General features: G+C 59.0%; 1 protein-coding gene across 1 annotated transcript in view; it reads right to left on the bottom strand.

The window, feature by feature from the left end:
* Nucleotides 1-22,860, bottom strand: part of LOC132340956 (proto-oncogene vav-like) — a 34,330-nt gene extending 11,470 nt beyond the window's left edge. Inside the window, exons 1-14 of the mRNA XM_059872209.1 lie at nt 22,784-22,860; nt 20,196-20,282; nt 17,758-17,843; nt 15,980-16,112; nt 12,322-12,431; nt 12,110-12,211; nt 10,823-10,920; nt 8,335-8,357; nt 8,085-8,130; nt 7,232-7,368; nt 6,320-6,385; nt 6,133-6,164; nt 4,232-4,348; nt 1,374-1,461 (exon numbers count right to left, since the gene is read on the bottom strand). Of these exons, the coding sequence (XP_059728192.1) occupies nt 1,374-1,461; nt 4,232-4,348; nt 6,133-6,164; nt 6,320-6,385; nt 7,232-7,368; nt 8,085-8,130; nt 8,335-8,357; nt 10,823-10,920; nt 12,110-12,211; nt 12,322-12,431; nt 15,980-16,112; nt 17,758-17,843; nt 20,196-20,282; nt 22,784-22,789 (1,131 nt within the window). The 5' untranslated portion in view covers nt 22,790-22,860. The remainder of the gene's footprint in view (nt 1-1,373; nt 1,462-4,231; nt 4,349-6,132; nt 6,165-6,319; nt 6,386-7,231; nt 7,369-8,084; nt 8,131-8,334; nt 8,358-10,822; nt 10,921-12,109; nt 12,212-12,321; nt 12,432-15,979; nt 16,113-17,757; nt 17,844-20,195; nt 20,283-22,783) is intronic.
* Nucleotides 22,861-23,362: the final 502 nt, after the last annotated feature.

Raw genomic sequence — 23,362 nt, 5'->3', positions numbered from 1 at the left:
TGTTTTGGGGTTTTTGTGGTCCCCCGGGTTGTTTTGGGGGTTTTTGGGGTCCCTCGGGTTATTTTGGGGTCCCCCCGGTTTTTTTGGGGTTGTTTTGGGGTCCCCCGGGTTGTTTTTGGGGTTCCCCGGGTTATTTTTGGGGGTTTTGGGGTCCCTCGGGTTATTTTTGGGGTTTTTGGCGTCCCCCCGCGTTATTTTTGGGGTTTTGAGGTCCCCTCGGGTTGTTTGGGGTTTTTTTGGGGTCCCCCGCGTTATTTTGGGGGTTTTTGGGGTCCCCCGGGTTGTTTTTGGGGTCCCCCCGGGTTATTTTGGGGTTTTTGGGGTCCCCCGGGTAGTTTTGGGGTTTTTGGGGTCCCCCGCATTGTTTTGAGGTCCCCGCGTTATTTTTGGCGTTTTTGGGTCCTCCGGGTTGTTTTTGGGGTTTTTTGGGGTCCCCCCGGGTCCTTTTGGGGTTTTTGGGTCCCCCGGGTAGTTTTGGGGTTGTTTTTGGGGTCCCCCGGGTTGTTTTGGGGGTCCCCCGGGTTTTTTGGGGGGTTTTTGGGGGTCCCCCGGGTTCTTTTGGGGTTTTTGAGGTCCCCCGGGTTGTTTTTGGGGTCCCCCGGGTTATTTTGGGGTTTTTTTGGGGTCCCCGGCTTTTTTTTGGGGCCCCCGGGGGATGTTTTTGAGGTCCCCCGGGTTATTTTGGGGGGGTTTTTGGGGTCCCCCGCGTTATTTTGGGGTTTTTTGGGGTCCCCCAGGTTGTTTTTGGGGTCCCCCGGGTTGTTTTGGGGTTTTTGGGGTCCCCCGGGTAGTTTTGGGGTTTTTGGGGTCCCCCGCATTGTTTTTGAGGTCCCCCGGGTTATTTTTGGCGTTTTTGGGTCCTCCGGGTTGTTTTGGGGGTTTTTTGGGGTCCCCCGGGTAGTTTTGGGTTGTTTTTGGGGTCCCCCGGGTTGTTTTGGGGGTTTTTGGGGTCCCCCAGGTGGTTTTAGGGGGGTTTTTGGGGTCCCCCGGGCTGTTTTTGGGGTCCCCCGGGTTTTTTGGGGGGTTTTTTGGGGTCCCCCGGGTTCTTTTGGGTTTTTGAGGTCCCCCGGGTTGTTTTTGGGGTCCCCCGGGTTATTTTGGGGTGTTTTTTTGGGGTCCCCGGCTTGTTTTTGGGGCCCCCGGGGATGTTTTTGGGGTCCCCCGGGTTATTTTGGGGGGTTTTTGGGGTCCCCCGGGTTCTTTTGGGGGTTTTTGGGGTCCCCCGGGTTATTTTGGGGGGGTTTTTGGGGTCCCCCGGGTTCTTTTGTGGGTTTTTGGGGTCCCCCGGGTTATTTTGGGGATTTTTGGGGTCCCCCCGTGTTGTTTTGGGGTTGTTTTGGGGTCCCCCGGGTTTGGGGGTGCCGCTGTCTCACCACGAGCCCCCGGAACGCTTTCCTCTCGGTCACTCTGTAGAGCCCCTCGCTCGCCGTCACCTTGATGTGCTTCACCTGCCCGCGGAACCTGCGCCGAGTCAGCCCCGCCTCCTCCCTCCCTCTCCCTCCTCCCTCCCTCCTCCCTCCCTCCCTCCCTCCCTCCCTCCCTCCCTCCCTCCCTCTCTCCCTCCTTCCTTCCCTCCCTCTCCCTCCCTCCCTCCCTCTCCCTCCTTCCTTCATTCCTTCCCTCCCTCCCTCCCTCCTTCCTTCCCTCCCTCTCCCTCCCTCCCCTCCCTCCCTCCCTCCCTCTCCCTCCTTCCTTCATTCCTTCCCTCCCTCCCTCCCTCCTTCCTTCCCTCCCTCTCTCTCTCCCTCCCTCCCTCCTTCCCTCCTTCCTTCCTTCCCTCCCTCCCTCTCCCTCTTCCCCTCCATCTCCCTCCCCTTCTCCCCTCCCTCTCCCTCCCTCCCTCCTTCTCCCTCCTTCCTTCCGTTTCCCACTCCGTCTCTCCCTCCCTCTCTCTCCCTCTTTCTCTCCCTTCCTCTCTCCCTCTCCCTCCCTAAAAACGTCCCCACGACCCCTCTCCCTCTCTCCCTCCGTCTCTCCCCCTCCCTATCCCTCCCTCCCTCCCCTTCTTCCCCTCCCTCCCCCTCATTCCCTTTCCCTCTCCCTCCGTCCCTCCCTTTGTCCCCCTCTCTTTCTCTCACTTCTTCTCCTTCTCCCTCCCTCCTTCTCCCTCCCTCCTCCCTCTCCCTCTTCCCTTCCATCTCCCTCCCCTTCTCCCCGTCCCTCTCCCTCCGACACTCCCTCTCTCCCTCTCCCTCTCTCCCACCCCTCCCTCCGTTTCCCACTCCATCTCTCCCTCCCTCTCTCTCCCTCTTTCTCTCCCTTCCTCTCTCCCTCTCCCTCCCTAAAAACGTCCCCACGACCCCTCTCCCTCTCTCCCTCCGTCTCTCCCCCTCCCTATCCCTCCCTCCCTCCCTCCCCTTCTTCCCCTCCCTCCCCCTCATTCCCTTTCCCTCTCCCTCCGTCCCTCCCTTTGTCCCCCTCTCTTTCTCTCACTTCTTCTCCTTCTCCCTCTCTCCCTCTCCCTCCCTCTCCCTCTTCCCCTCCATCTCTCCCTCCGCTTCCCATTCCCTCCCTCCCTCCTTCTCCCTCCTTCCCTCCTTCTCTCCTTCTCCCTCCCTCTCCCTCTTCTCCTCCATCTCCCTCCCCTTCTCCCCCTCCCTCTCCCTCCGACCCTCCCTCTCTCCCTCTCCCTCTCTCCCACCCCCTCCCTCCGTTTCCCACCCCGTCTCTCCCTCCCTCCTTCTCCCTCTCTCTCTCTCTCCCTCCCCCTCCGTCCCTTCTTCCTCCCTCTCCCTCACTAAAAACGTCCCCAGGACCCCTCTCCCTCCCTCTCATTCTTCCCCTCCCTCCCTGTCCCTTCCCCTCCTTCCCTCTCCCTCCGTCCCTCCCTCCATCCCTCCCTCCCCCTTCTCTCACTCCTCCTTCTCCCTCCCTCCCTCCCTCCTTCTCCCTCTTCCTCTCTCCCACTCCTTCTGTCCCTCTCCCTCTTCCCCTCCCATCTCTCCGTTTCCCATTCCTTCCCTCCCTCCCTCCTTCTCCCTTCCCCTCCCCTCCCTCCCTCCCCTCCCTCCCTCTCCCTTCCTTCCCCTCCCTCCCTTTCCCTCTCCCCCTCCCTCCTTCCCTTCTCCTCCATCCCTCCCTCCTTCCCTCTCTCCTCCTCTTTCTCTCACTTCTTCTCCCTCTCCCCCTCCTCCCTCCCTCCTTTTCCCTCTCCCTCTTTCCCTCTCCCTCCCTCCCTCCCTCCCCTTCTTCCCCTCCCCTCCCCGTCTCTCCCCTTCTTCCCTCTCCCTCCGTCCCTCCCTCCGTCCCTCTCTCCCTCTTCTCTCACTTCTCCTTCTCCCTCTCTCCCTCCCTCCCTCCCTCCCTCCTTCTCCCTCTCTCCCTCCCTCTCCCTCCCTTCCTCCCTCTCCCTCTCCCCCTCCATCTCTCCCTCCATTTCCCATTCCTCCCCTCCCCTCCCTCTCCCTTCCCTTCCCCTCCCTCCCTCCCTTTCCCTCTCCCCTTCCCTCTCCCTTCCCCTCCCCTCCCTCCCTCCCTTTCCCTCTCCCCCTCCCTCCGTCCTCCCTCTTTCTCTCCCTCCCCCCTCCCTCCCTCCAAGTCTCCCGGAGACCCCAAAAGTCTCCCCAGAAGCCTCCCCACGACCCCGCCGGGTCCTGCAGGGTCCCCAAGTGTTCCCAAGGTGTCCCCAAGGTGTCCCCGCGACCCCCGAAAGTCTCCCCGAAAGTCTCCCCAAAAGTCTCCTCACGACCTGTCCCCAAAGGTGTCCCCAAATTGTCTCCAAGTGTCCCAAAAGTGTCCCCATGACCCCAAAAGTGTCCTCAAGTGTCCCTGCAGTGTCCCCAAGTGTCCCCAGTGTCCCTAAAAGTGTCCCTGCAATGTCCCCAAAACTGTCCCCAGTGTCCCCAAAGGTGTCCCCAGGTGTCCCCACGATGTCCCCAAGTGTCCTCTGCGACCCTAATTGTCCCCAAAAGTGTCCCCAAGTGTCCCCAAACGGTCCCCAAAAGTGTCCCCAAACTGTCCCCAAATGTCCCCAAAAGCCTCTCAAAGCGTCCCCAAAAGTCTCTCCGAGTGTCCCAGCTGTCACCAAGGTGTCCCCAAAGTGTCCCAAAACTGTCCCCAGAGGTGTCCCCAAAGCCATCCTCAACTGTCCCCAGGTGTCCCCAAGTGTCCCCGGTGTCCCCAAGTATGCCCAAATATCCCTAAAAGCGTCCCTAAAAGTCCTCTCCAAGTGTCCCCAAATGTCCCCAGAAGTGTCCCCAAGGTGTCCCCAGGTGTCCCCAGGGTCCCTCACTTGACGCTGATGGCGAAGTCCCCGGGCTCCCGCAGCCGCTGCCGCACCAGGAAGGCGCCGTCGGAGCGGGGGGACAGCGCCTGCTCGGCCCCCGCGCGCTCCAGGGGACCCCCGAACCTGGAAGTGGGGGGTGTCACCCCAAAAATCACACACGGGACCCCAAAAAACACCCCGGACCCCAAAATCCCCAACCCGGACCCCAAAATCACACACGGGACCCCAAAATCACACACGGGACCCCCAAAATCCCCACCCGGGGGGGGACAGGGCCTGCTCGGCCCCCGCGCGCTCCAGGGGACCCCCGAACCTGGAAATGGGGGGTGTCACCCCAAAAATCACACACGGGACCCCAAAAAACACCCGGGACCCCAAAATCCCCAACCCGGACCCCAAAATCCCCACCCGGGAGGGGACAGAGCCTGCTCGGCCCCCACGCACTCCAGGGGACCCCCAAACCTAAAAACGGGGGGTGTCACCCCAAAAATCACACACGGGACCCCAAAAAACACCCCGGACCCCAAAATTCCCAACCCGGACCCCAAAATCACACACGGGACCCCAAAATTCCCAACCCGGACCCCAAAATCCCCAATCTTGACCCCAAAATCCCCACCCGGGGGGGACAACGCCTGCTCGGCCCCCGCGCGCTCCAGGGGACCCCCGAACCTGGAAATGGGGGGTGTCACCCCAAAAATCACACACGGGACCCCAAAAAAACACCCGGGACCCCAAAAACTCCAGCCCGGACCCCAAAACCACACACGGGACCCCAAAAACCCCAACCCGAACCCCAAAAATCACCCGGGACCCCAAAAACTCCAGCCCGGACCCCAAAACCACACACGGGACCCCAAAATCCCCAACCCGAACCCCCAAAAGTCCCACCCGGGACCCCAAAAACCCCACCCAGGATCCCCCCAGTTCCAGGGCAGAATTTTGGGGTCCCACGCGGGAATTTCGGGGTTCAGGGGAGAAAATCGAGGTCCCAGGTGCGAATTTTGGGGTTCCAGGTAAGAATTTTGGGGTTAAAGGGCAGGATTTCAGAGTCCCAGGTGCGAATTTGGGGTCAAGGGCAGAATTTCGGGGTTCCAGGTTCGAATTTTGGGGTTCCAGGTGCGAATTTTGGGGTTTTAGGTGCGAATTTTGGGGTTCCAGGGCAGAATTTCGGGGTTCCAGGGGCGAATTTTTGGGGCTTTAGGTGCGAATTTTTGGGGTTTCAGGTGCGAATTTTGGGGTTCCAGGGCAAGATTTCGGGGTTCCAGGTGCGAATTTTGGGGTTCCAGGGCAAGATTTTGGGATTCCAGGTGCGAATTTTGGGGCTTTAGGTGCGAATTTTGGGGTTCCAGGTGTAAATTTTGGTGTTCAGGACAGAATTTTTGGGGGTTCCAGGTGCGAATTTTGGGGGTCCAGGACAGAATTTTGGTGTCCCAGGTGAGAATTTGAAGGCTCCAAGGGGCCAGTTTTGGGGTTTAAGGCAGAATTTTGGGGTCCCGCGTGCAAATTTTGGGGTTCAGGTGCAAATTTTTGGGTTTTCAGGGCAGATTTTTGGGGTCCCAGGTTCGAATTTTGGAGTCCCGGGTGTGAATTTCGGGGGTCCCAGGTGTGAATTTTGGGGTCCTAGATGCGAATTTTGGGGTCCCAGGTGTGAATTTTGGGGTCCCAGGTCCAAATTTTGGGGGTGCCAGGTCCAAATTTTGGGGTTCCAGGTGCGAATTTTGGGGTTTTCGGGGCAGAATTTCTGGGGTTCAGCCGCGAATTTTGGGGTTCAGCCGCAAAATTTGGGGTCCCGTGTGCGAATTTTGGGGTTCTGGGCAGAATTTTTGGGTTTTCAGGGCAGAATTTTGGGGGCTCGGGGCAGAATTTTGGGGTTCAGCCGCGAATTTTGGGGTCTCCCCACTGACCAGGGATAGACGGAGAGATCCGGCAGCGGCGCCTGCGACAAAAACAGAGAGAAAAACCCCAAAATTGGGGTGGGGGGGGCTCCAAACGACCCCCCCAAACACCCCAGACCCCCTCCCCAAATTCGGGGACACCCCCAAAAAATTTTGGGGGGGCTTTTTTTGAGGTGGGGGGTCCCCCCAAACTCACGGCCACGAAAGGTTTGACGGCGTTGCTGGGGAACCAGCCCAGCTCCCCGCTGGCCACGTTCCGACCCTGGGGGGGCAAATTTGGGGGGGTCCAGGGGGGTCCCGAGACCCCCAAAGGAGTGGGGGAGATCCCCCCCCGAGCCCCCCGATAATTTGGGGGTGGGGTCTCCCCTAAATTCCGGGGGTCTCCCCTAATTTTTGGGGTGCTCTGACACACTCTCCAAGGATTAGGGGGGAAATTTGGGGGGGTCCAGGGGGGGCTTGAGACCCCCAAAAGTTGTGGGGAGACCCACCCCCCATTTCAGGGGTCTCATTTCAGGGGTCCCCCCATTTTAGGACCCTCCCCCCATTTCAGGGGTCTCATTTCAGGGGTCCCCCCCATTTTAGGACCCTCCCCCCATTTCAGGTGTCTCATTTCAGGGGTCCCCCCATTTTAGGACCCTCCCCCCATTTCAGGGGTCCTATTTTAGAAGCCCCCGCCCCCATTTTAGGACCCCCCCCATTTCAAGACATCCCCCTCAATTCAGGGGTCCCCCCCCTCCCCATTTTAGGACCCCCACCCATTTTAGAACCCACCCCCCGTTTTTGGGGTCCCCCCATTTCAGGACCCCCCATTTCATGGAGCCCCCCCCCCATTTTTGGGGTCCCCCCATTTCAGGGCCCTCCCATTTCAGGACACCCCCCCAATTCAGGGGTTTCCCCCCTCCCCATTTTAGGACCTCTCCCCATTTTAGGACCCCCTCCCATTTTCGGACCCCACCCCCCGTTTTTGGGGTCCCCCCCATTTCAGGGGTCCCATACCTCCCCCCCCCTTTCAGGACCACCTCCCCCATTTCAGGACCCGCTCTATTTTATCCCCCCCCCAATTTTTGGGGACCCCCCCCCTTTTTTGGGACCCCCCCCCATCCCCCACCTGCCACCAGAGCTCCTCGGCCTCGGCCGCTGTCACCTCGATGACGTCACCGGGGCTGAGGCGAAGGGGCGGGGCCAGGACCCCCGGGGGAGGGGGCACCCCACTGTAGGGCTGGGTGCTCTCCATTTTGGGGAGTCCTGGGGGGGGGGGAACCCCGAGTCAGGACGACCCCCCCCGGGACCCCCAAAATTGTTTGGGGGGGGTCAAAAACCCCAAAAAATGAATTGGGGGGGTCAAAAACCCCAAAAATTGATGGGGGGGGGGTCAAACACCCCCTCCCCGAAGGGATTTGAGGGGGCAAAATCCCCCTCGGGACCCCCCAAAAAATGGATTGGGGTGGTCCAAAACCACTTGAGACCCCCAAAAATGGATTTGAGGGGGTCAAAAACCCCCGACCCCCCCTCCCCAAAATCTGTCCTGGGTGGGGTCAGGACCCCCCAAAATGTGCCCTGGGGGGAGGGGGATCAGAACCCCTAAATTTCACCTTGGGGGGGGGGGTCGGGATCCCCCAAATTTCATCTGGTGGTGGGTCAAGACCCCCCAAATTTGATCTGACCCTCCCAAACTCTCCCAAATCAGGCCTAGACCCCCCCCCAAATTTGAACTGGGGGGGGTTAGGACCCCCCAGATTTGAGCTGGGGGGGTCGGGACCCCCCAAATTTCATCTCGGGGGTGGTCAGGACCCCCCAGATTTGAGCTGTGGGGGTCGGGACCCCCCAAATTTCATCTCGGGGGGGGCCAGGACCCCCCAGATTTGAGTTGGGGGGGTCGGGACCCCCCAGATTTCATCTTGGGGGGGGTCAGGACCCCCCAGATTTTAGCTGGGGGGGTCGGGACCCCCCAAATTCCTCACCCAGCTCCCCCCGTTTCTTGTCCGGTCCCGGCCGCTGCGATTTGTTCTGGAGGGGGGAGGGGGGGAGGAGACCCCCGTGAGTGGGGAGGATTTGGGGGGGCTTGAGGGGGGCTGGACCCCCCCCCCCGAGATCCTCAGGGACCCCCCAGAGATCCCCGGGGATCCCCCTCCCAAACCCCCCCCCCCCCCTAAAATCCGGGGTTTGGGTTCGTCCCGAGGAGTTCCCCCCATTTTTGTGGGGTTTTGGTACCTTCCGTGCGCCCGATCCGGGATCTGGGGAGAGAGTTAATTAGGGAAGGGTAATTAGGGGTTTTCTTAATTGGTGAGGAGGGAGTTAGAGCGTGGTTTAGTTAATGAGGGGTAATTAGCTAACAACTTATTAGTGATGGAGTAATTGGTCATTAATTTCCTGGATTGATAATGGGGTAATTAGATTAATTCATTATTGTTGGGGTAATTAGGGCTGAGGGTAATGACTCTATCCCCTAATTAATAATACGGTAATTAGCCTCTCTCCCAATTAATGGTGGGGTAATTAATGCCGAGGCTAATTAGTCCACCCCCTAATTAATGATATGGTAATTAGCCTCTGTCCTAATTAATGTTGGGGTAATTAACCCGTCCCCTAATTAATAATATTGTAATTCACCTGTCTCTTAACTAAGGTTGGGGTAATTAGTCTGTCCCCTAACTAGTGATATGGTAATTAGCCTCTCTCTTAATTAATGGTAGGTAATTAGGGCTGAGGGTAATTAGTCCATCCCCTAATTAACGATATGGCAATTAGCCCCTCTATTAATTAGTGCTGGGGTATTTAGGGCCAAGGATAATTAGTCCATCCCCTAATTAATGATAAGATAATTAGCCTCTCTCTTAATTGATATTGGGGTATTTAAGGCTGAGGGTAAATTAGCCCATCCCCTAATTAACGATGGGATAATTGGCCCCAGCCCTGGTTAATAACAGGAAATAGATCCAGCACTAATTAATGACAGCCAGCGATTCCACTCCCTAATTAATGATTGATTAATTGGCCCTAGCCCTAATTAATAGCAGGAAAATAGATCCAGCACTAATTAATGACAGCCAACGACTCCATTCCCTAATTAATGATTGATTAATTGGCCCCAGCCCTTGTTAATGCAGGGACTAATTAATGCCTCTCTTAATTAAGGCTTGCATTGAACTGGGCTCAGCATGAGGCCGTCATCACGGCATCCCACAATGCCTCGCTCCATGTCAGCCATCTTGTATCCCACAATGCCCTGCTTCGGCTGACATCTTGTATTCCGTAATGATCAGTGTCGGCCATCTTGTATCCCACAATGCCCTCTTCTGTCAGCCATCTTGTATCCCACAATGCCCTCTTCTGTCAGCCATCTTGTATCCCACAATGCCCTGCTTTGGCAGCCATGTTGTATCCCACAAGGCCCTGTGCTGTGTCAACCATGTTGTATCCCACAATGCCCTGCTTCGGCAGACATCTTGTATTCCGTAATGATCAGTGTCAGCCATCTTGTATCCCACAATGCCCTCTTCTGTCAGCCATCTTGTATCCCACAATGCCCTCTTCTGTCAGCCATCTTGTATTCCCACAATGCCCTGCTTTGGCAGCCATGTTGTATCCCACAAGGCCCTGTGCTGTGTCAACCATGTTGTATCCCACAATGCCCTGCTTCGGCAGACATCTTGTATTCCGTAATGATCAGTGTCGGCCATCTTGTATCCCACAATGCCCTCTTCTGTCAGCCATCTTGTATCCCACAATGCTCTGCTTTGGCAGCCATGTTGTATCCCACAATGCCCTGCTTCGGCAGACATCCTGGGTTGCATAATGATCAGTGTCAGCCATTTTGTATCCCACAATGCCCTCTTCTGTCAGCCATCTTGTATCCCACAATGCCCTGCTTTGGCAGCCATCTTGTATCCCACAATGCCCTGCTTCGGCAGCCATCTTGGATTCCGTAATGATCAGTGTCGGCCATCATGTATCCCACAATGCCCTCTTCAGTCAGCCATCTTGTATCCCACAATGCCCTGCTTTGGCCGCCATCTTGTATTCCATCATGATCAGTGTCAGCCATCTTGTATCCCACATTTCCCTCTTCTGTCAGCCATCTTGTATCCTACAGTGTTCAGTCAGTCCCTCTGCTGTGTCAGCCATTTTGTACCCCACAATGCCCTGTGCTGTCAGCCATCTTGTATCCCACAATGCCTTGCTTTGGCAGCCATCTTGTATCCCACAATGCCCTGTGCTGTGTAAGCCATCTTGTATCCCACAATGCCCTGCTTTGCAGCCGTCTTGTATTCCGTAATGATCAGTGTCAGCCATCTTGTATCCCACAATGCCCTGTGCTGTCAGCCATCTTGTATCCCACAATGCCCTGCTTTAGCAGCCATTTTGTATTCCATAATGATCAGTGTGGGCCATTTTGTATCCCACAATGCCCTGTGCTGTCAGCCATCTTGTATCCCACAATGCTCTGCAAAATGTCAGCTATCTTGTATCCTACACTTCCCTGCAAAATGGCAGCCGTGTTGTATCCCATAATGCCCTCCAAAATGTCAGCCATCTTGTATTCCATAAGGCTTACTGTCAGCCATCTTGTATCCCACAATACCCTGTGCTGTCAGCCATCTTGTATCCCACAATGCCTCTCCGTCCTCTATTACCCATCCACTGTTTCCCTCCTCTTCAATCCCATGATGCCCCTCCCCAATCCCATGATGCCGCTCACCAGTTCCGGCCTTCCCGCAGGTCCCCACGCGCCCCAGGCACTCCTTGTGGGCAGGGGCTCGGCAGCGGCTGCAGCGATAGCCCTGGTAGAAGGTGCCCCTGGGGACATGGGGGGGACACGGTGGGGGGACACAGGTCATGGCCACAGGGGACACCACCAGCCATGCCCCACACCCACCTGAGGGCACCCTGGACTGACCAGTCCATGACTGACCAGTCCATGACTGACCTAAGCCTGTCCAGGACTGACCAGTCCATGACTGACCAGTCCATGGTTGACCTAAGCTTGTCCAGGACCAGGACTGACCAGTCCATGACTGACCTAAGCCTGTCCAGGACTGACCAGTCCATGGTTGATCTAAGCTTGTCCAGGACTGACCAGTCCATGACTGACCTAAGCCTGTCCAGGACTGACCAGTCCATGACTGACCTAAGCCTGTCCAGGACTGACCAGTCCATGACCCACCCAGGTTGTCCAGCAGAGCCCTTGACTCACCTGGGTCTTGGCCCAGGTTGGTCTCACCAGGATCAACCCAACCAGGATGGTCTCACCTCAGCTTTGGCCCACCTGGGGCTTGGCCAACCTTGACCTACAGCCAACCTTGATCTGCCTTGACTTCCACCCAACCTTGACCCGCCTTGGCCTTGACCCACTTTGGCCTTGACCTTTACCCAACCTTGACCCACCTTGGCCTTGATCCACTCTGGCCTTGACTTCCACCCAACCATTGACCCACCTTGGTCTTGACCCACCTTGTTGTTTTCTACCCAACCTGACCCACCTTGACCTCTACTCAACATTGACCCACCTTGACTCCAAGCCAACCTTGACCCGACTTGGTCTTGACCCACCTTGTCGACTTCTACCCAACCACTGACCCACCTTGACCTCTTGACCTCCACCCAACCTTGACCTCTTGGCCCCCACCCAACCTTGACCCACCCGGCCTCTACTCAAGATTGATCCACCTTGACTTGAACCCAACCTTGACCCACCTTGGGGCCACTCAGAGCTTGACCCCCAAGGAGCTCCTTGACCCCCTCCAGCCCTTGACCACCCTCCAAGGCTTGACCCACCTTGACCTTGACCTTCCCATGGCCCCACCAGCCCCTCCATCACCAACTTCCACCTTCACCACCTGTTGACCTCACCACCCCAAGGACATGACCCACCCTGGCCTCCACCTCCAACCCTGGGGTCTCCTCCTCTCCCAGAGCCCCCCAAAGCCCTCTCCCAACCCCCCCATGGCCTCCCCAGGACCGTGAGGACACAGTTTTGGGGTCCTACCTCAGCAACATCTGGCAGGCCTTGCAGGATGTGGTGTCCTCGAAGGAGAACATCTGGAAGTCGTGTCCATCAGCCAGGGCGTGCTCGGGGAAGATGTTGGACCTGCCGGACACGGGGAAGGAGGACCTGGGTCTGGTGGGGACAAACTGGGCGTCCCCAGGAGCACCCAGTGGGGCAGGTGGGACCTCCTCGGTGGGGACAGGGCCACCTACAGGGCCATCTCGAACTGCTCCAGCCACTTCTTCTTCAGCTCGCGCGTCTTGAAGAAGAGCTCGTAGTCCGGCAGCCCGGCCATGTCCAGCAGCATGAAGGTGTGGGACCACTGTGGGGTGGGGTGGGGAGGGGTCAGCCACGCCCCCCAAGTGGGGTGGGGTCCCGTGGCACTGGGGACATTGGGGTCACACCCCCACCCCCCCCGGGGTCATTGGGTGGTGGGGTGTCCACTGTGGATGTGGACATCAGGGTGCACCAGGGACCAGGATCTGGGGATCCACCAGGGACCAGGGTTTTGGGGCCCACCAGGGACCAGGGTTTTGGGGGTCCACCAGGGACCAGATTTTGGGGATCCACCAGGGACCAGGGTTTTGGGGGTCCACCAGGGACCAGATTTTGGGGATCCACCAGGGACCAGGGGGTTGGGGCCCACCAGGGACCAGGGTTTTGGGGCCCACCAGGGACCAGGGTTTTGGGGTTCACCAGGGACCAGGGTTTTGGGGTTCACCAGGGACCAGGATCTGGGGATCCATTAGGGAATGGGATTTTGGGATCCACCAGGGACCAGGGTTTTGGGGGTCCACCAGGGACCAGGGTTTTGGGGTTCACCAGGGACCAGGGTTTTGGGGATCCACCAGGGAATGGGGTTTTGGGATCCACCAGGGACCAGGGTTTTGGGGTCCACCAGGGAATGGGGTTTTGGGATCCACCAGGGACCAGGATCTGGGGATCCATCAGGGAATGGGATTTTGGGATCCACCAGGGACCAGGGTTTTGGGGGTCCACCAGGGACCAGATTTTGGGGATCCACCAGGGAATGGGGTTTTGGGATCCACCAGGGACCAGGGTTTTGGGGGTTCACCAGGGACCAGATTTTGGGGATCCACCAGGGACCAGATTTTGGGCATCCAGCAGGGACCAGATTTTGGGCATCCACCAGGGAATGGGGTTTTGGGATCCACCAGGGACCGGGGTTTTGGGATCCACCAGGGACCAGGGTTTTGGGGGTCCACCAGGGACCAGATTTTGGGGATCCACCAGGGACCAGGGTTTTGGGGTTCACCAGGGACCAGATTTTGGGGATCCATCAGGGAACGGGGTTTTGGGGTTCATCAGGGACCAGGGTTTTGGGAATCCACCAGGGAATGGGGTTTTGGGGATCCACCAGGGAATGGGGTTTTGGGATCCACCAGGGACCAGAGTTTTGGGGTTCACCAGGGACCAGGGTTTTGGGGATCCACCAGGGAATGGGGTTTTGGGATCCACCAGGGACCAGGGTTTTGGGGATCCACCAGGGAATGGGGTTTTGGGATCCACCAGGGACCAGGATCTGGGGATCCATCAGGGAATGGGATTTTGGGATCCACCAGGGACCAGGGTTTTGGGGGTCCACCAGGGACCAGATTTTGGGGATCCACCAGGGAATGGGGTTTTGGGATCCACCAGGGACCAGGGTTTTGGGGGTTCACCAGGGACCAGATTTTGGGGATCCACCAGGGACCAGATTTTGGGCATCCAGCAGGGAATGGGGTTTTGGGATCCACCAGGGACCGGGGTTTTGGGATCCACCAGGGACCAGGGTTTTGGGGGTCCACCAGGGACCAGGGTTTTGGGGGTCCACCAGGGACCAGATTTTGGGGATCCACCAGGGACCAGGGTTTTGGGGTTCACCAGGGACCAGATTTTGGGGATCCATCAGGGAACGGGGTTTTGGGGTTCATCAGGGACCAGATTTTGGGGATCCATCCGGGACTAGATTTTAGGAATCCACCAGGGAACGGGGTTTTGGGGTGCACCAGAGAATGGGGTTTTGGGGATCCACCAGGGAATGGGGTTTTGGGGATCCATCAGGGAATGGGGTTTTGGGGTCCACCAGGGACCGGGGTTTTGGGGTTCACCAGGGAATGGGGTTTTGGGATCCACCAGGGACCAGGGTTTTGGGGGTTCACCAGGGACCAGATTTTGGGGTTCACCAGGGACCAGGGTTTTGGGATCCACCAGGGACCAGATTTTGGGGATCCATCCTGGACTAGATTTTAGGAATCCACCAGGGAACGGGGTTTTGGGGTGCACCAGGGAATGGGGTTTTGGGGATCCACCAGGGAACGGGGTTTTGGGGTGCACCAGGGAATGGGGTTTTGGGGATCCACCAGGGAATGGCGTTTTGGGGATCACCAGGAACCAGGATCCTGGGAACTACCAGCGAATGGGGTTTTGGGGTTCACCAGAGACCAGGATCTGGGGATCCACCAGGAAATGGGGTTCAGGGTCCACCAGGGACCAGGATCCTGGGATCCATCAGGGAACAGGGTTTTGGGGTCCACCAAATCTGGACATTTGGGACCACCAGGGACCTGGATCCTGGGATCCATCAGGGAACAGGGTTTGGGCGTCCACCAGGGACCAGGATCTGGGAATTCACCAGGAAATGGGGTTTTGGGATTTCACTAGGGACCAGGATCTGGGGACCCACCAGGGAATGGTGTTTGGGGTCCACCAGGGACCAGGATCTGGGGAGCCACCAGGGAATGGGGTTTTGGGGTCCAGCAGGGACCAGGATCTGGGGACCCACCAGGGAATGGGGTTTGGGGGTCCACCAGGAACCAGGATCTGGGGACCCTCCAGGGAATGGGGTTTTGGGGTCCACTAGGGACCAGGATCTGGGGAGCCACCAGACCTGGACATCTGGGACCACCAGGGACCTGGATGTTGGCACCACCAGGAACCAAAATCCTGGGATCCACCAGACCTGGACCTCTGAGGTCATGGGGAAGAGGACCTGGGGAACCACCAGGGAATGGGGTTTGGGGGTCCACCAGGGACCAGGATCTGGAAATTCACCAGGGAATGGGGTTTTGGGGGGACCAGAATCCTGGGAACCACCAGGGAACAGAATTTGAGGATCCACCAGAGAAGAGGAACCTGGGATCCACCTGACTTGGACATCTGTGTCCACCAGGAACCAGGATCTGGGGACCCACCAGGGAATGGTGTTTTGGGCCCCACCAGGGACCAGGATCTGGGGACCCACCAGGGAATGGGGTTTTGGGTCCACCAGGAACCAGGATCTGGGGACCCTCCAGGGAATGGGGTTTTGGGGTCCACCAGGAACCAGGATCTGGGGACCCTCCAGGGAATGGGGTTTTGGGGTCCAGCAGGGACCAGGATCTGGGGACCCTCCAGGGAATGGGGTTTTGGGCCCCACCAGGGACCAGGATCTGGGGACCCACCAGGGAATGGTGTTTTGGGGTCCAGCAGGGACCAGGATCTGGGGACCCTCCAGGGAATGGGGTTTTGGGCCCCACCAGGGACCAGGATCTGGGGACCCTCCAGGGAATGGGGTTTTGGGGTCCACCAGGGACCAGGATGTTGGGGTCCACCAGATCTGGACATCTGGGACCACCAGGGACCTGGATGTTGGCACCACCAGGAACCAAAATCCTGGGATCCACCAGACCTGGACCTCTGAGGTCATAGGGAAGAGGACCTGGGGACCACCAGGATCTGGACACTTGGGACCACTTGGAACCTGACACGTGTCCACCAGTGACCGGGTTCCTGAGGTCCACAAGTCTGGACACTTGTGTCCACCTGATCCTTTGGGAAGAGGACCTGGACACCGGTGTCCCTCTGATGTCCCCACGGTGTCCCCGGTACCTTCTTGCCATCGCGGGGTCCGAGGTCACTGTCGTGCAGTTGGTGGCTCTGGAGGTCCACCACGTCCTTGGTCTCGTAGGAGTCCCCGCGGCGCTTGCAGATGATCAGGGCCTTGTCCAGCAGGAAGCCGTACCTGGGGACGGTGACAAAGGTGGCACCGTGTCCCTGAGGCCACCGCGCTCCACGGGTTGTCCCCATGGCGGCCCTGGTCTGACCTCCAAGTGTCCCTGTGGTGTCCCCAAGGGTGTCACCGTGGGGAGGTCTCAGTTTTCTCACGTGTCCTTGGTGTCCCTGCAGTGTCCCCATGGATGTTCTCATGTCCCCATGGTGTCCCCATGTCCCCAAGGTGTCCCCAAGGTGTTCCTGAGGTGTCTCCATGGATGTTCTCATGTCCCCATGGATGTTCTCATGTCCCCATGGTGTCCCAGTGATCCCAAGGTGTCCCCAAGGTGCTCCTGAGGTGTCTCCATGGATGTTCTCATGTTCCCATGGTGTCCCCATGTCCCCGAGGTGTCCCCAAGGTGTTCCTGAGGTGTCTCCATGGATGTTCTCATGTTCCCATGGTGTCCCCATGTCCCCGAGGTGTCCCCAAGGTGTTCCTGATGTGTCTCCATGGATGTTCTCATGTCCCCAAGGTGTCCCAGTGATCCCAAGGTGTCCCCAAGGTGCTCCTGAGGTGTCTCCACGGATGTTCTCATGTCCCCATGGTGTCCCCGTGTCCCCAAGGTGCTCCTGAGGTGCTCCTGAGGTGTCCCCATGGATGTTCTCATGTCCCCATGGTGTCCCCATGTCCCCAAGGTGTCCCCAAGGTGCTCCTGAGATTTCTCCATGGATGTTCTCATGTCCCCATGGATGTTCTCATGTCCCCAAGGTGTCCCCATGTCCCCGAGGTGTCCCCAAGGTGTTCCTGAGGTGTTTCCATGGATGTTCCATGTCCCCATGGATGTTCTCATGTCCCCAAGGTGTCCCCAAGGTGTTCCTGAGGTGTCTCCATGGATGTTCTCATGTCCCCATGGTGTCCCCATGTCTCCAAGGCGTCCCCAAGGTGTTCCTGAGGTGTCTCCATGGATGTTCTCATGTCCCCATGGATGTTCTCATGTCCCCATGGTGTCCCCATGTCCCCAAGGGGTCCCCAAGGTGTTCCTGAGGTGTCTCCAAGGATGTTTTCATGTCTCCATGGTGTCCCCATGTCCCCAAGGGGTCCCCAAGGTGTTCCTGAGGTGTCCCCATGGATGTTCTCATGTCCCCAAGGAGTCCCCAAGGTGTTCCTGAGGTGTCTCCATGGATGTTCTCATGTCGCCATGGATGTTCTCATGTCCCCATGGTGTCCCCGTGTCCCCAAGGTGCTCCTGAGGTGCTCCTGAGGTGTCCCCATGGATGTTCTCATGTCCCCATGGTGTCCCCATGTCCCCAAGGTGTCCCCAAGGTGCTCCTGAGGTGTCTCCATGGATGTTCTCATGTCCCCATGGATGTTCTCATGTTCCCATGGTGTCCCCATGTCCCCAAGGTGTCCCCAAGGTGTTCCTGAGGTGTTTCCATGGATGTTCCATGTCCCCATGGATGTTCTCATGTCCCCAAGGTGTCCCCATGTCCCTGAAGTGTCCCCAAGGTGTTCCTGAGGTGTCCCCATGAATGTCCCCATGTTCCTGAGGTGTTCCTGAGGTGTTCCTGAGGTGTTCCTGAGATGCCCCCATGTCTCCGTGGTGTTCTCATATTCCTGTGATGTCCCTGTGGTGTCCCCAGTTGTCCCCAGGTGTCCCCAGGTGTCCCTGGCCCACCTGTCCACCTTGGAGCGTCTCTCGGCGCTGGAGACCTTCAGCTCCCCGTCGATCTTGGGGCGCCCGAACTGCGCCAGGGACTGCGGCTGGGAGGGGATGGACATCGGGAACAAGGTGACATCAGGAATGGGATGGACATCAGGAGTGGGATGGACATTGGGAATGGGATGGACATCAGGGACGGGATGGACATCGGGAATGGGATGGACATCGGGAACAGGATGGACATCAGGAACGGGATGGACATCGGGAACGGGATGGACATCAGGAATGGGATGGACATCAGGAGTGGGATGGACATCGGGAACAGGATGGACATCAGGGACGGGATGGACATCAGGAACAGGATGGACATCAGGGACGGGATGGACATCAGGGATGGGATGGACATCAGGAATGGGATGGACATTGGGAATGGGGTGGACATCAGGAACGAGGTGGACATCAGGAACAGGATGGACATCAGGAACGGGATGGACATCAGGAATGGGATGGACATTGGGAATGGGGTGGACATCAGGAACGAGGTGGACATCAGGAACAGGATGGACATCAGGGACGGGATGGACATCAGGAATGGGATGGACATCGGGAATAGGATGGACATCGGGAACGGGATGGACATCAGGAATGGGATGGACATCAGGGATGGGATGGACATCAGGAACAGGATGGACATTGGGAACGGGATGGACATCAGGAACAGGATGGACATTGGGAACGGGATGGACATTGGGATTGGGATGGACATTGGGAACGGGATGGACATTGGGAACGGGATGGACATCAGGAACAGGATGGACATTGGGAGTGGGATGGACATCAGGAATGGGATGGACATCGGGATTGGGATGGACATCGGGATTGGGATGGACATCGGGGACGGGATGGACATTGGGAATGGGATGGACATTGGGAACGGGATGGACATCGGGAATGGGATGGACATCAGGAACAGGACACAGGAATCGATGGACATCGGGACATCGGGATGGACATTGGGACATTGGGACATCGGGTGGACGTTGTGACATCGGGAACAGGATGGACATCGGGAATGGGATGGACATCGGGAACGGGATGGACATCGGGAATGGGATGGACATTGGGAGTGGGATGGACATTGGGAATGGGATGGACATCAGGAATGGGATGGACATCGGGAATGGGATGGACATCAGGAATGGGATGGACATCGGGAATGGGATGGACATCGGGAATGGGATGGACATCAGGAATGGGATGGACATCAGGGATGGGATGGACATCAGGAATGGGATGGACATCAGGAACGGGATGGACATTGGGAACGGGATGGACATCAGGAATGGGATGGACATCAGGGATGGGATGGACATCGGGAATGGGATGGACATTGGGAACGGGATGGACATCAGGAACGGGATGGACATCAGGAGCAGGATGGACATCAGGAATGGGATGGACATCAGGAACGGGATGGACATCAGGGACGGGATGGACATCGGGAATGGGATGGACATCAGGAATGGGATGGACATCGGGAATGGGATGGACATCGGGGACGGGATGGACATCGGGAATGGGATGGACATCGGGAATGGGATGGACATCAGGAATGGGATGGACATCAGGGATGGGATGGACATCAGGGATGGGATGGACATCGGGAATGGGATGGACATCGGGAATGGGATGGACATCAGGAACAGGATGGACATCGGGAACGGGATGGACATTGGGAACGGGATGGACATCAGGAATGGGATGGACATCGGGAACAGGATGGACATCGGGATTGGGACATGGGACGGGATGGACATCAGGAATGGGTCCCGGGGGGGATTTGGGGGTCCTGGGAGGAAACTGGGGGTTCCAGGGGGGAATCTGGGGGTGCCGGGGTGGGATTTGGGGGTCCCGGGGCGGATTTGGGGGTCCCGGGGTGGGATTTGGGGGTCCCAGTGGGGAATTTGGGGTCCCTGGGATATTTGGGGGTCCCGGGGTGGGATTTGGGGGTCCCGGGGGGATTTAGGGGTCTGGGGGGACTTGGGGGTCCCGGGGGAATTTGGGGGTCCCTGGGATATTTGGGGGTCCGGGTGGGATTTGGGGGTCCCGGGGGGATTTGGGGGTCCTGGGGGGAATTTGTGGGCCCGGGGTGGGATTTAGGGGTCCAGGGAGGATTTGGGGGTCCCGGGGGGATTTGGGGTTCCCGGGGTGGGATTTGGGGGTCCCAGTGGGGAATTTTGGGGGTCCCTGGGATATTTGGGGGTTCCGGGTGGGATTTGGGGGTCTCAGTGGGGAATTTTGGGGTCCCTGGGATATTTGGGGGTTCCGGGGTGGGATTTGGGGGTCCGGGAGGGATTTGGGTGTCCCGGGGTGGGATTTGGGGGTCCCAGTGGGGAATTTTGGGGGTCCCTGGGATATTTGGGGGTCCCGGGGTGGGATTTGGGGGTCCCCACCATGTTGTGCAGGCAGAGCTGGATGCTCGTGAGCTGCTTGAGGGTCTCGTTGTCCCGTTTGACCTCGTTCACGCACTGGGCCAGGTCCTGGGGGGGTTTGGGGGGCTCCACTCAGGGACCCCCAACCCCAAAATCCCCCCTGGAACCCCCAAACCTCCCCTGGAAACCCCAAATCCCACCCGGGACCCCCCCAAGACCCCCCAAATCCCTCCAGAACCCACCCGAACCCCCAAATCCCCGCCCAGGAACTCCCAAATCCCCCCCCAGGACCCCCAAATCTTCCCCAAATCCCCCCCAGGACCCCCCATATTCCCCCAGGACCCCCCAAATCCCCCCAGGAACTCCCCAAATCCCTCCAGACCCCCCCGAACCCCCAAATCCTCCCCCAGGAACTCCCAAATCCCCCCCAATCCCCCCCAAATCCCCCCCAGGACCTCCCAAACCTCCCTCAAATCCCACCAAAATCCCCCCAAGTCCCCCCCAGATCCCCCCAGGACCCCCCAAATCCCCCCCAATGACCCCCAAATCCCCCCCAGGACCCCCCATATTCCCCCAGGACCCCCCAAATCCCCCAGGAACTCCCCAAATCCCTCCAGACCCCCCCGAACCCCCAAATCCTCCCCCAGGAACTCCCAAATCCCCCCTCAGGACCCCCAAATCTTCCCCAAATCCCCCCCAGGACCCCCAAATCCCCCCAGAACCCCCCCAAATCCCTCCAGAACCCACCCGAACCCCCAAATCCCCGCCCAGGAACTCCCAAATCCCCCCCCAGGACCCCCAAATCTTCCCCAAATCCCCCCCAGGACCCCCCATATTCCCCCAGGACCCCCCAAATCCCCCCAGGAACTCCCCAAATCCCTCCAGACCCCCCCGAGCCCCCAAATCCTCCCCCAGGAACTCCCAAATCCCCCCTCAGGACCCCCAAATCTTCCCCAAATCCCCCCCCAGGACCCCCCAAATCCCCCCCAACCCCCCCAAATCTCCTCCAGGACCCCCAAATTTTCCCAGCAACCCACAAATCCACCCCCAGGACCCCCCAAATCTCTCAAAATCCCCCCGAAATCCCCTCCAGGACCACAAATCCCCCCAGGAACTCCCCAAATCCCCCCAGGACCCCCCAAATCCCCCCAGGGCCCCCCAAATAGCCCCAAATCTTCCCCCAGGACCCCCAAATCCTCCCGGACCCCCCTAAATCCCCTCCAGGACCCCCCCAAATCCCTCCAGAACCCCCGACCCCCAAATCCCAGCCCAGGAACTCCCAAATCCCCCCCAGGACCCCCAAATCTTCCCCAAATCCCCCCCAGGACCCTCCAAATCTCCCAAATCCCCCCCAAATCCCCCCCAGGACCTTCAAATCCTCCCGGACCCCCCGAAATCCCCTCCAGGACCACAAATCCCCCCAGGAACTCCCCAAATCCCCCCAGGACCCCCCAAATCCCCCCAGGGCCCCCCAAATCGCCCCCAAATAGCCCCAAATCTCCCCCAGGACCCCCAAATCCTCCCGGACCCCCCTAAATCCCCTCCAGGACCCCCCAAATCCCCCCAGGACCCCCCAAATCCCTCCAAACGCCCCCGAACCCCCAAATCCCCCCCCAGGACCCCCAAATCTTTCTCAAATCCCACCCACGGCCCCCCAAATCTCCCCCAGGACCCCCAAATTTTCCCAGGAACCCACAAATCCCCTCCCAGGACCCCCCAAATCCTCTCGGACACCTAAATCACCCCCAAGACCCCCAAAATCACCCCCAGGACCCCCAAATCTCCCCCAAATCCCCCCAGGACCCTCACATAGCCCCAAGGACCCCCCAAATCTCCCCCAGGACCCCAAATATCCCCCCAAACCCCTCCCAAATCCCCCCTCCATCCTCCCCAGGACCCCCCAAATCCTCTCCAGGACCCCAAATCTCCCCCAGGACCCCAGGTCCCCCCAAAATCCCCCCAAAATCCCCCCAAATCCCCCCCAAGTCCCCTCCAAATGCCCCCCAAATCCCCCCCAATCCCCCCCAAATGCCCCCCAGGACTTCCCAAACCTCCCTCAAATCCCACCAAAATCCCCCCAAGTCCCCCCCAGATCCCCCCAGGACCCCCCAAATCGCCCCCCAATGACCCCCAAATCCCTCCAGGACCCCCCAAATCCCTCCTCAAATCCCCCCCAAATCTCCCCAAGTCCCCCCCAAACCCCTCCCAAATCTCCCCCAAATCCCCTCCAAATCCCTCCAGGACCCCAAATCCTCCCAAATTCCCCCCAAATCCCCCCCCCCCCCAAATCCCCCGCAAATCCCCCCAGGACCCCAAATCCCCCCCAAGTCCCTCCCAAATCCCCCAAAGACCCCCCAAGTCCCCCCCAAATCCCCCCCAGGACCCCAAATCCCCCCAAATCCCCCCAAGTCCCCCCCCAAATCCCCCCAGGACCCCCCAAATACCCCCAAATCTCCCCCAAATCCCCCCAGGACCCCCCAAATCCCCCCAAATCCCCCCAGGACCCCCCAAATCTCCCCCAAATCTCCCCCAAATCCCCCCAGGACCCCCCAAATCCCCCCCAGGACCCCCCAAATCCCCCCGGACCCCCCGCTCGCCCCCAGCCCCACCCTCATGGCGTCCAGCGCCCCCCGCAGCCGCTCCCGCTCGGCCGCGTCCGGGGTCAGCTTCACCAGCTCCTGGGGGGCAAAGGTCACCGTGCGCCCAGGTGTGCCCAGGTGTGTCCCCAGGTGTGCCCAGGTGTGCCCAGGTGTGCCCAGGTGCGCCCAGGTGTGCCCAGGTGTGCCCCCAGGTGTGCCCAGGTGTGCCCCCAGGTGTGCCCCCAGGTGTGCCCCCAGGTGTGTCCCTCCCCCAGCTGTCCCCAGGTGTGTCTCTCCCCCCAGGTGTGTCTCTCCCCCCAGGTGTGCCAGGAGTGTCCCCAGGTGTGTCCCTCCCCCAGGTGTCCCCAGGTGTCCCCAGGTGTGTCCCTAGGTGTGTCCCTCCCCCAGGTGTGCCCAGGTGTCCCCAGGTGTGCCCCCAGGTGTGTCCCAGATGTCCCCAGGAGTGTCCCCAGGTGTGTCTCTCCCCCCAGGTGTGCCCAGGTGTGTCCCACCTAGAGCAGCAGGGGGTATTTCAGCCATCCCCAGGTGTGTCCCTCCCCCAGGTGTGTCCCAGGTGTGTCCCAGGTGTGTCCCAGGTGTCCCCAGGAG

The sequence above is a fragment of the Haemorhous mexicanus genome, chromosome 34 (assembly GCF_027477595.1).
Source record: "Haemorhous mexicanus isolate bHaeMex1 chromosome 34, bHaeMex1.pri, whole genome shotgun sequence".
In the NCBI taxonomy this organism is placed as follows: domain Eukaryota; kingdom Metazoa; phylum Chordata; class Aves; order Passeriformes; family Fringillidae; genus Haemorhous; species Haemorhous mexicanus.
This window is presented reverse-complemented; position numbering and strand designations above follow the sequence as displayed.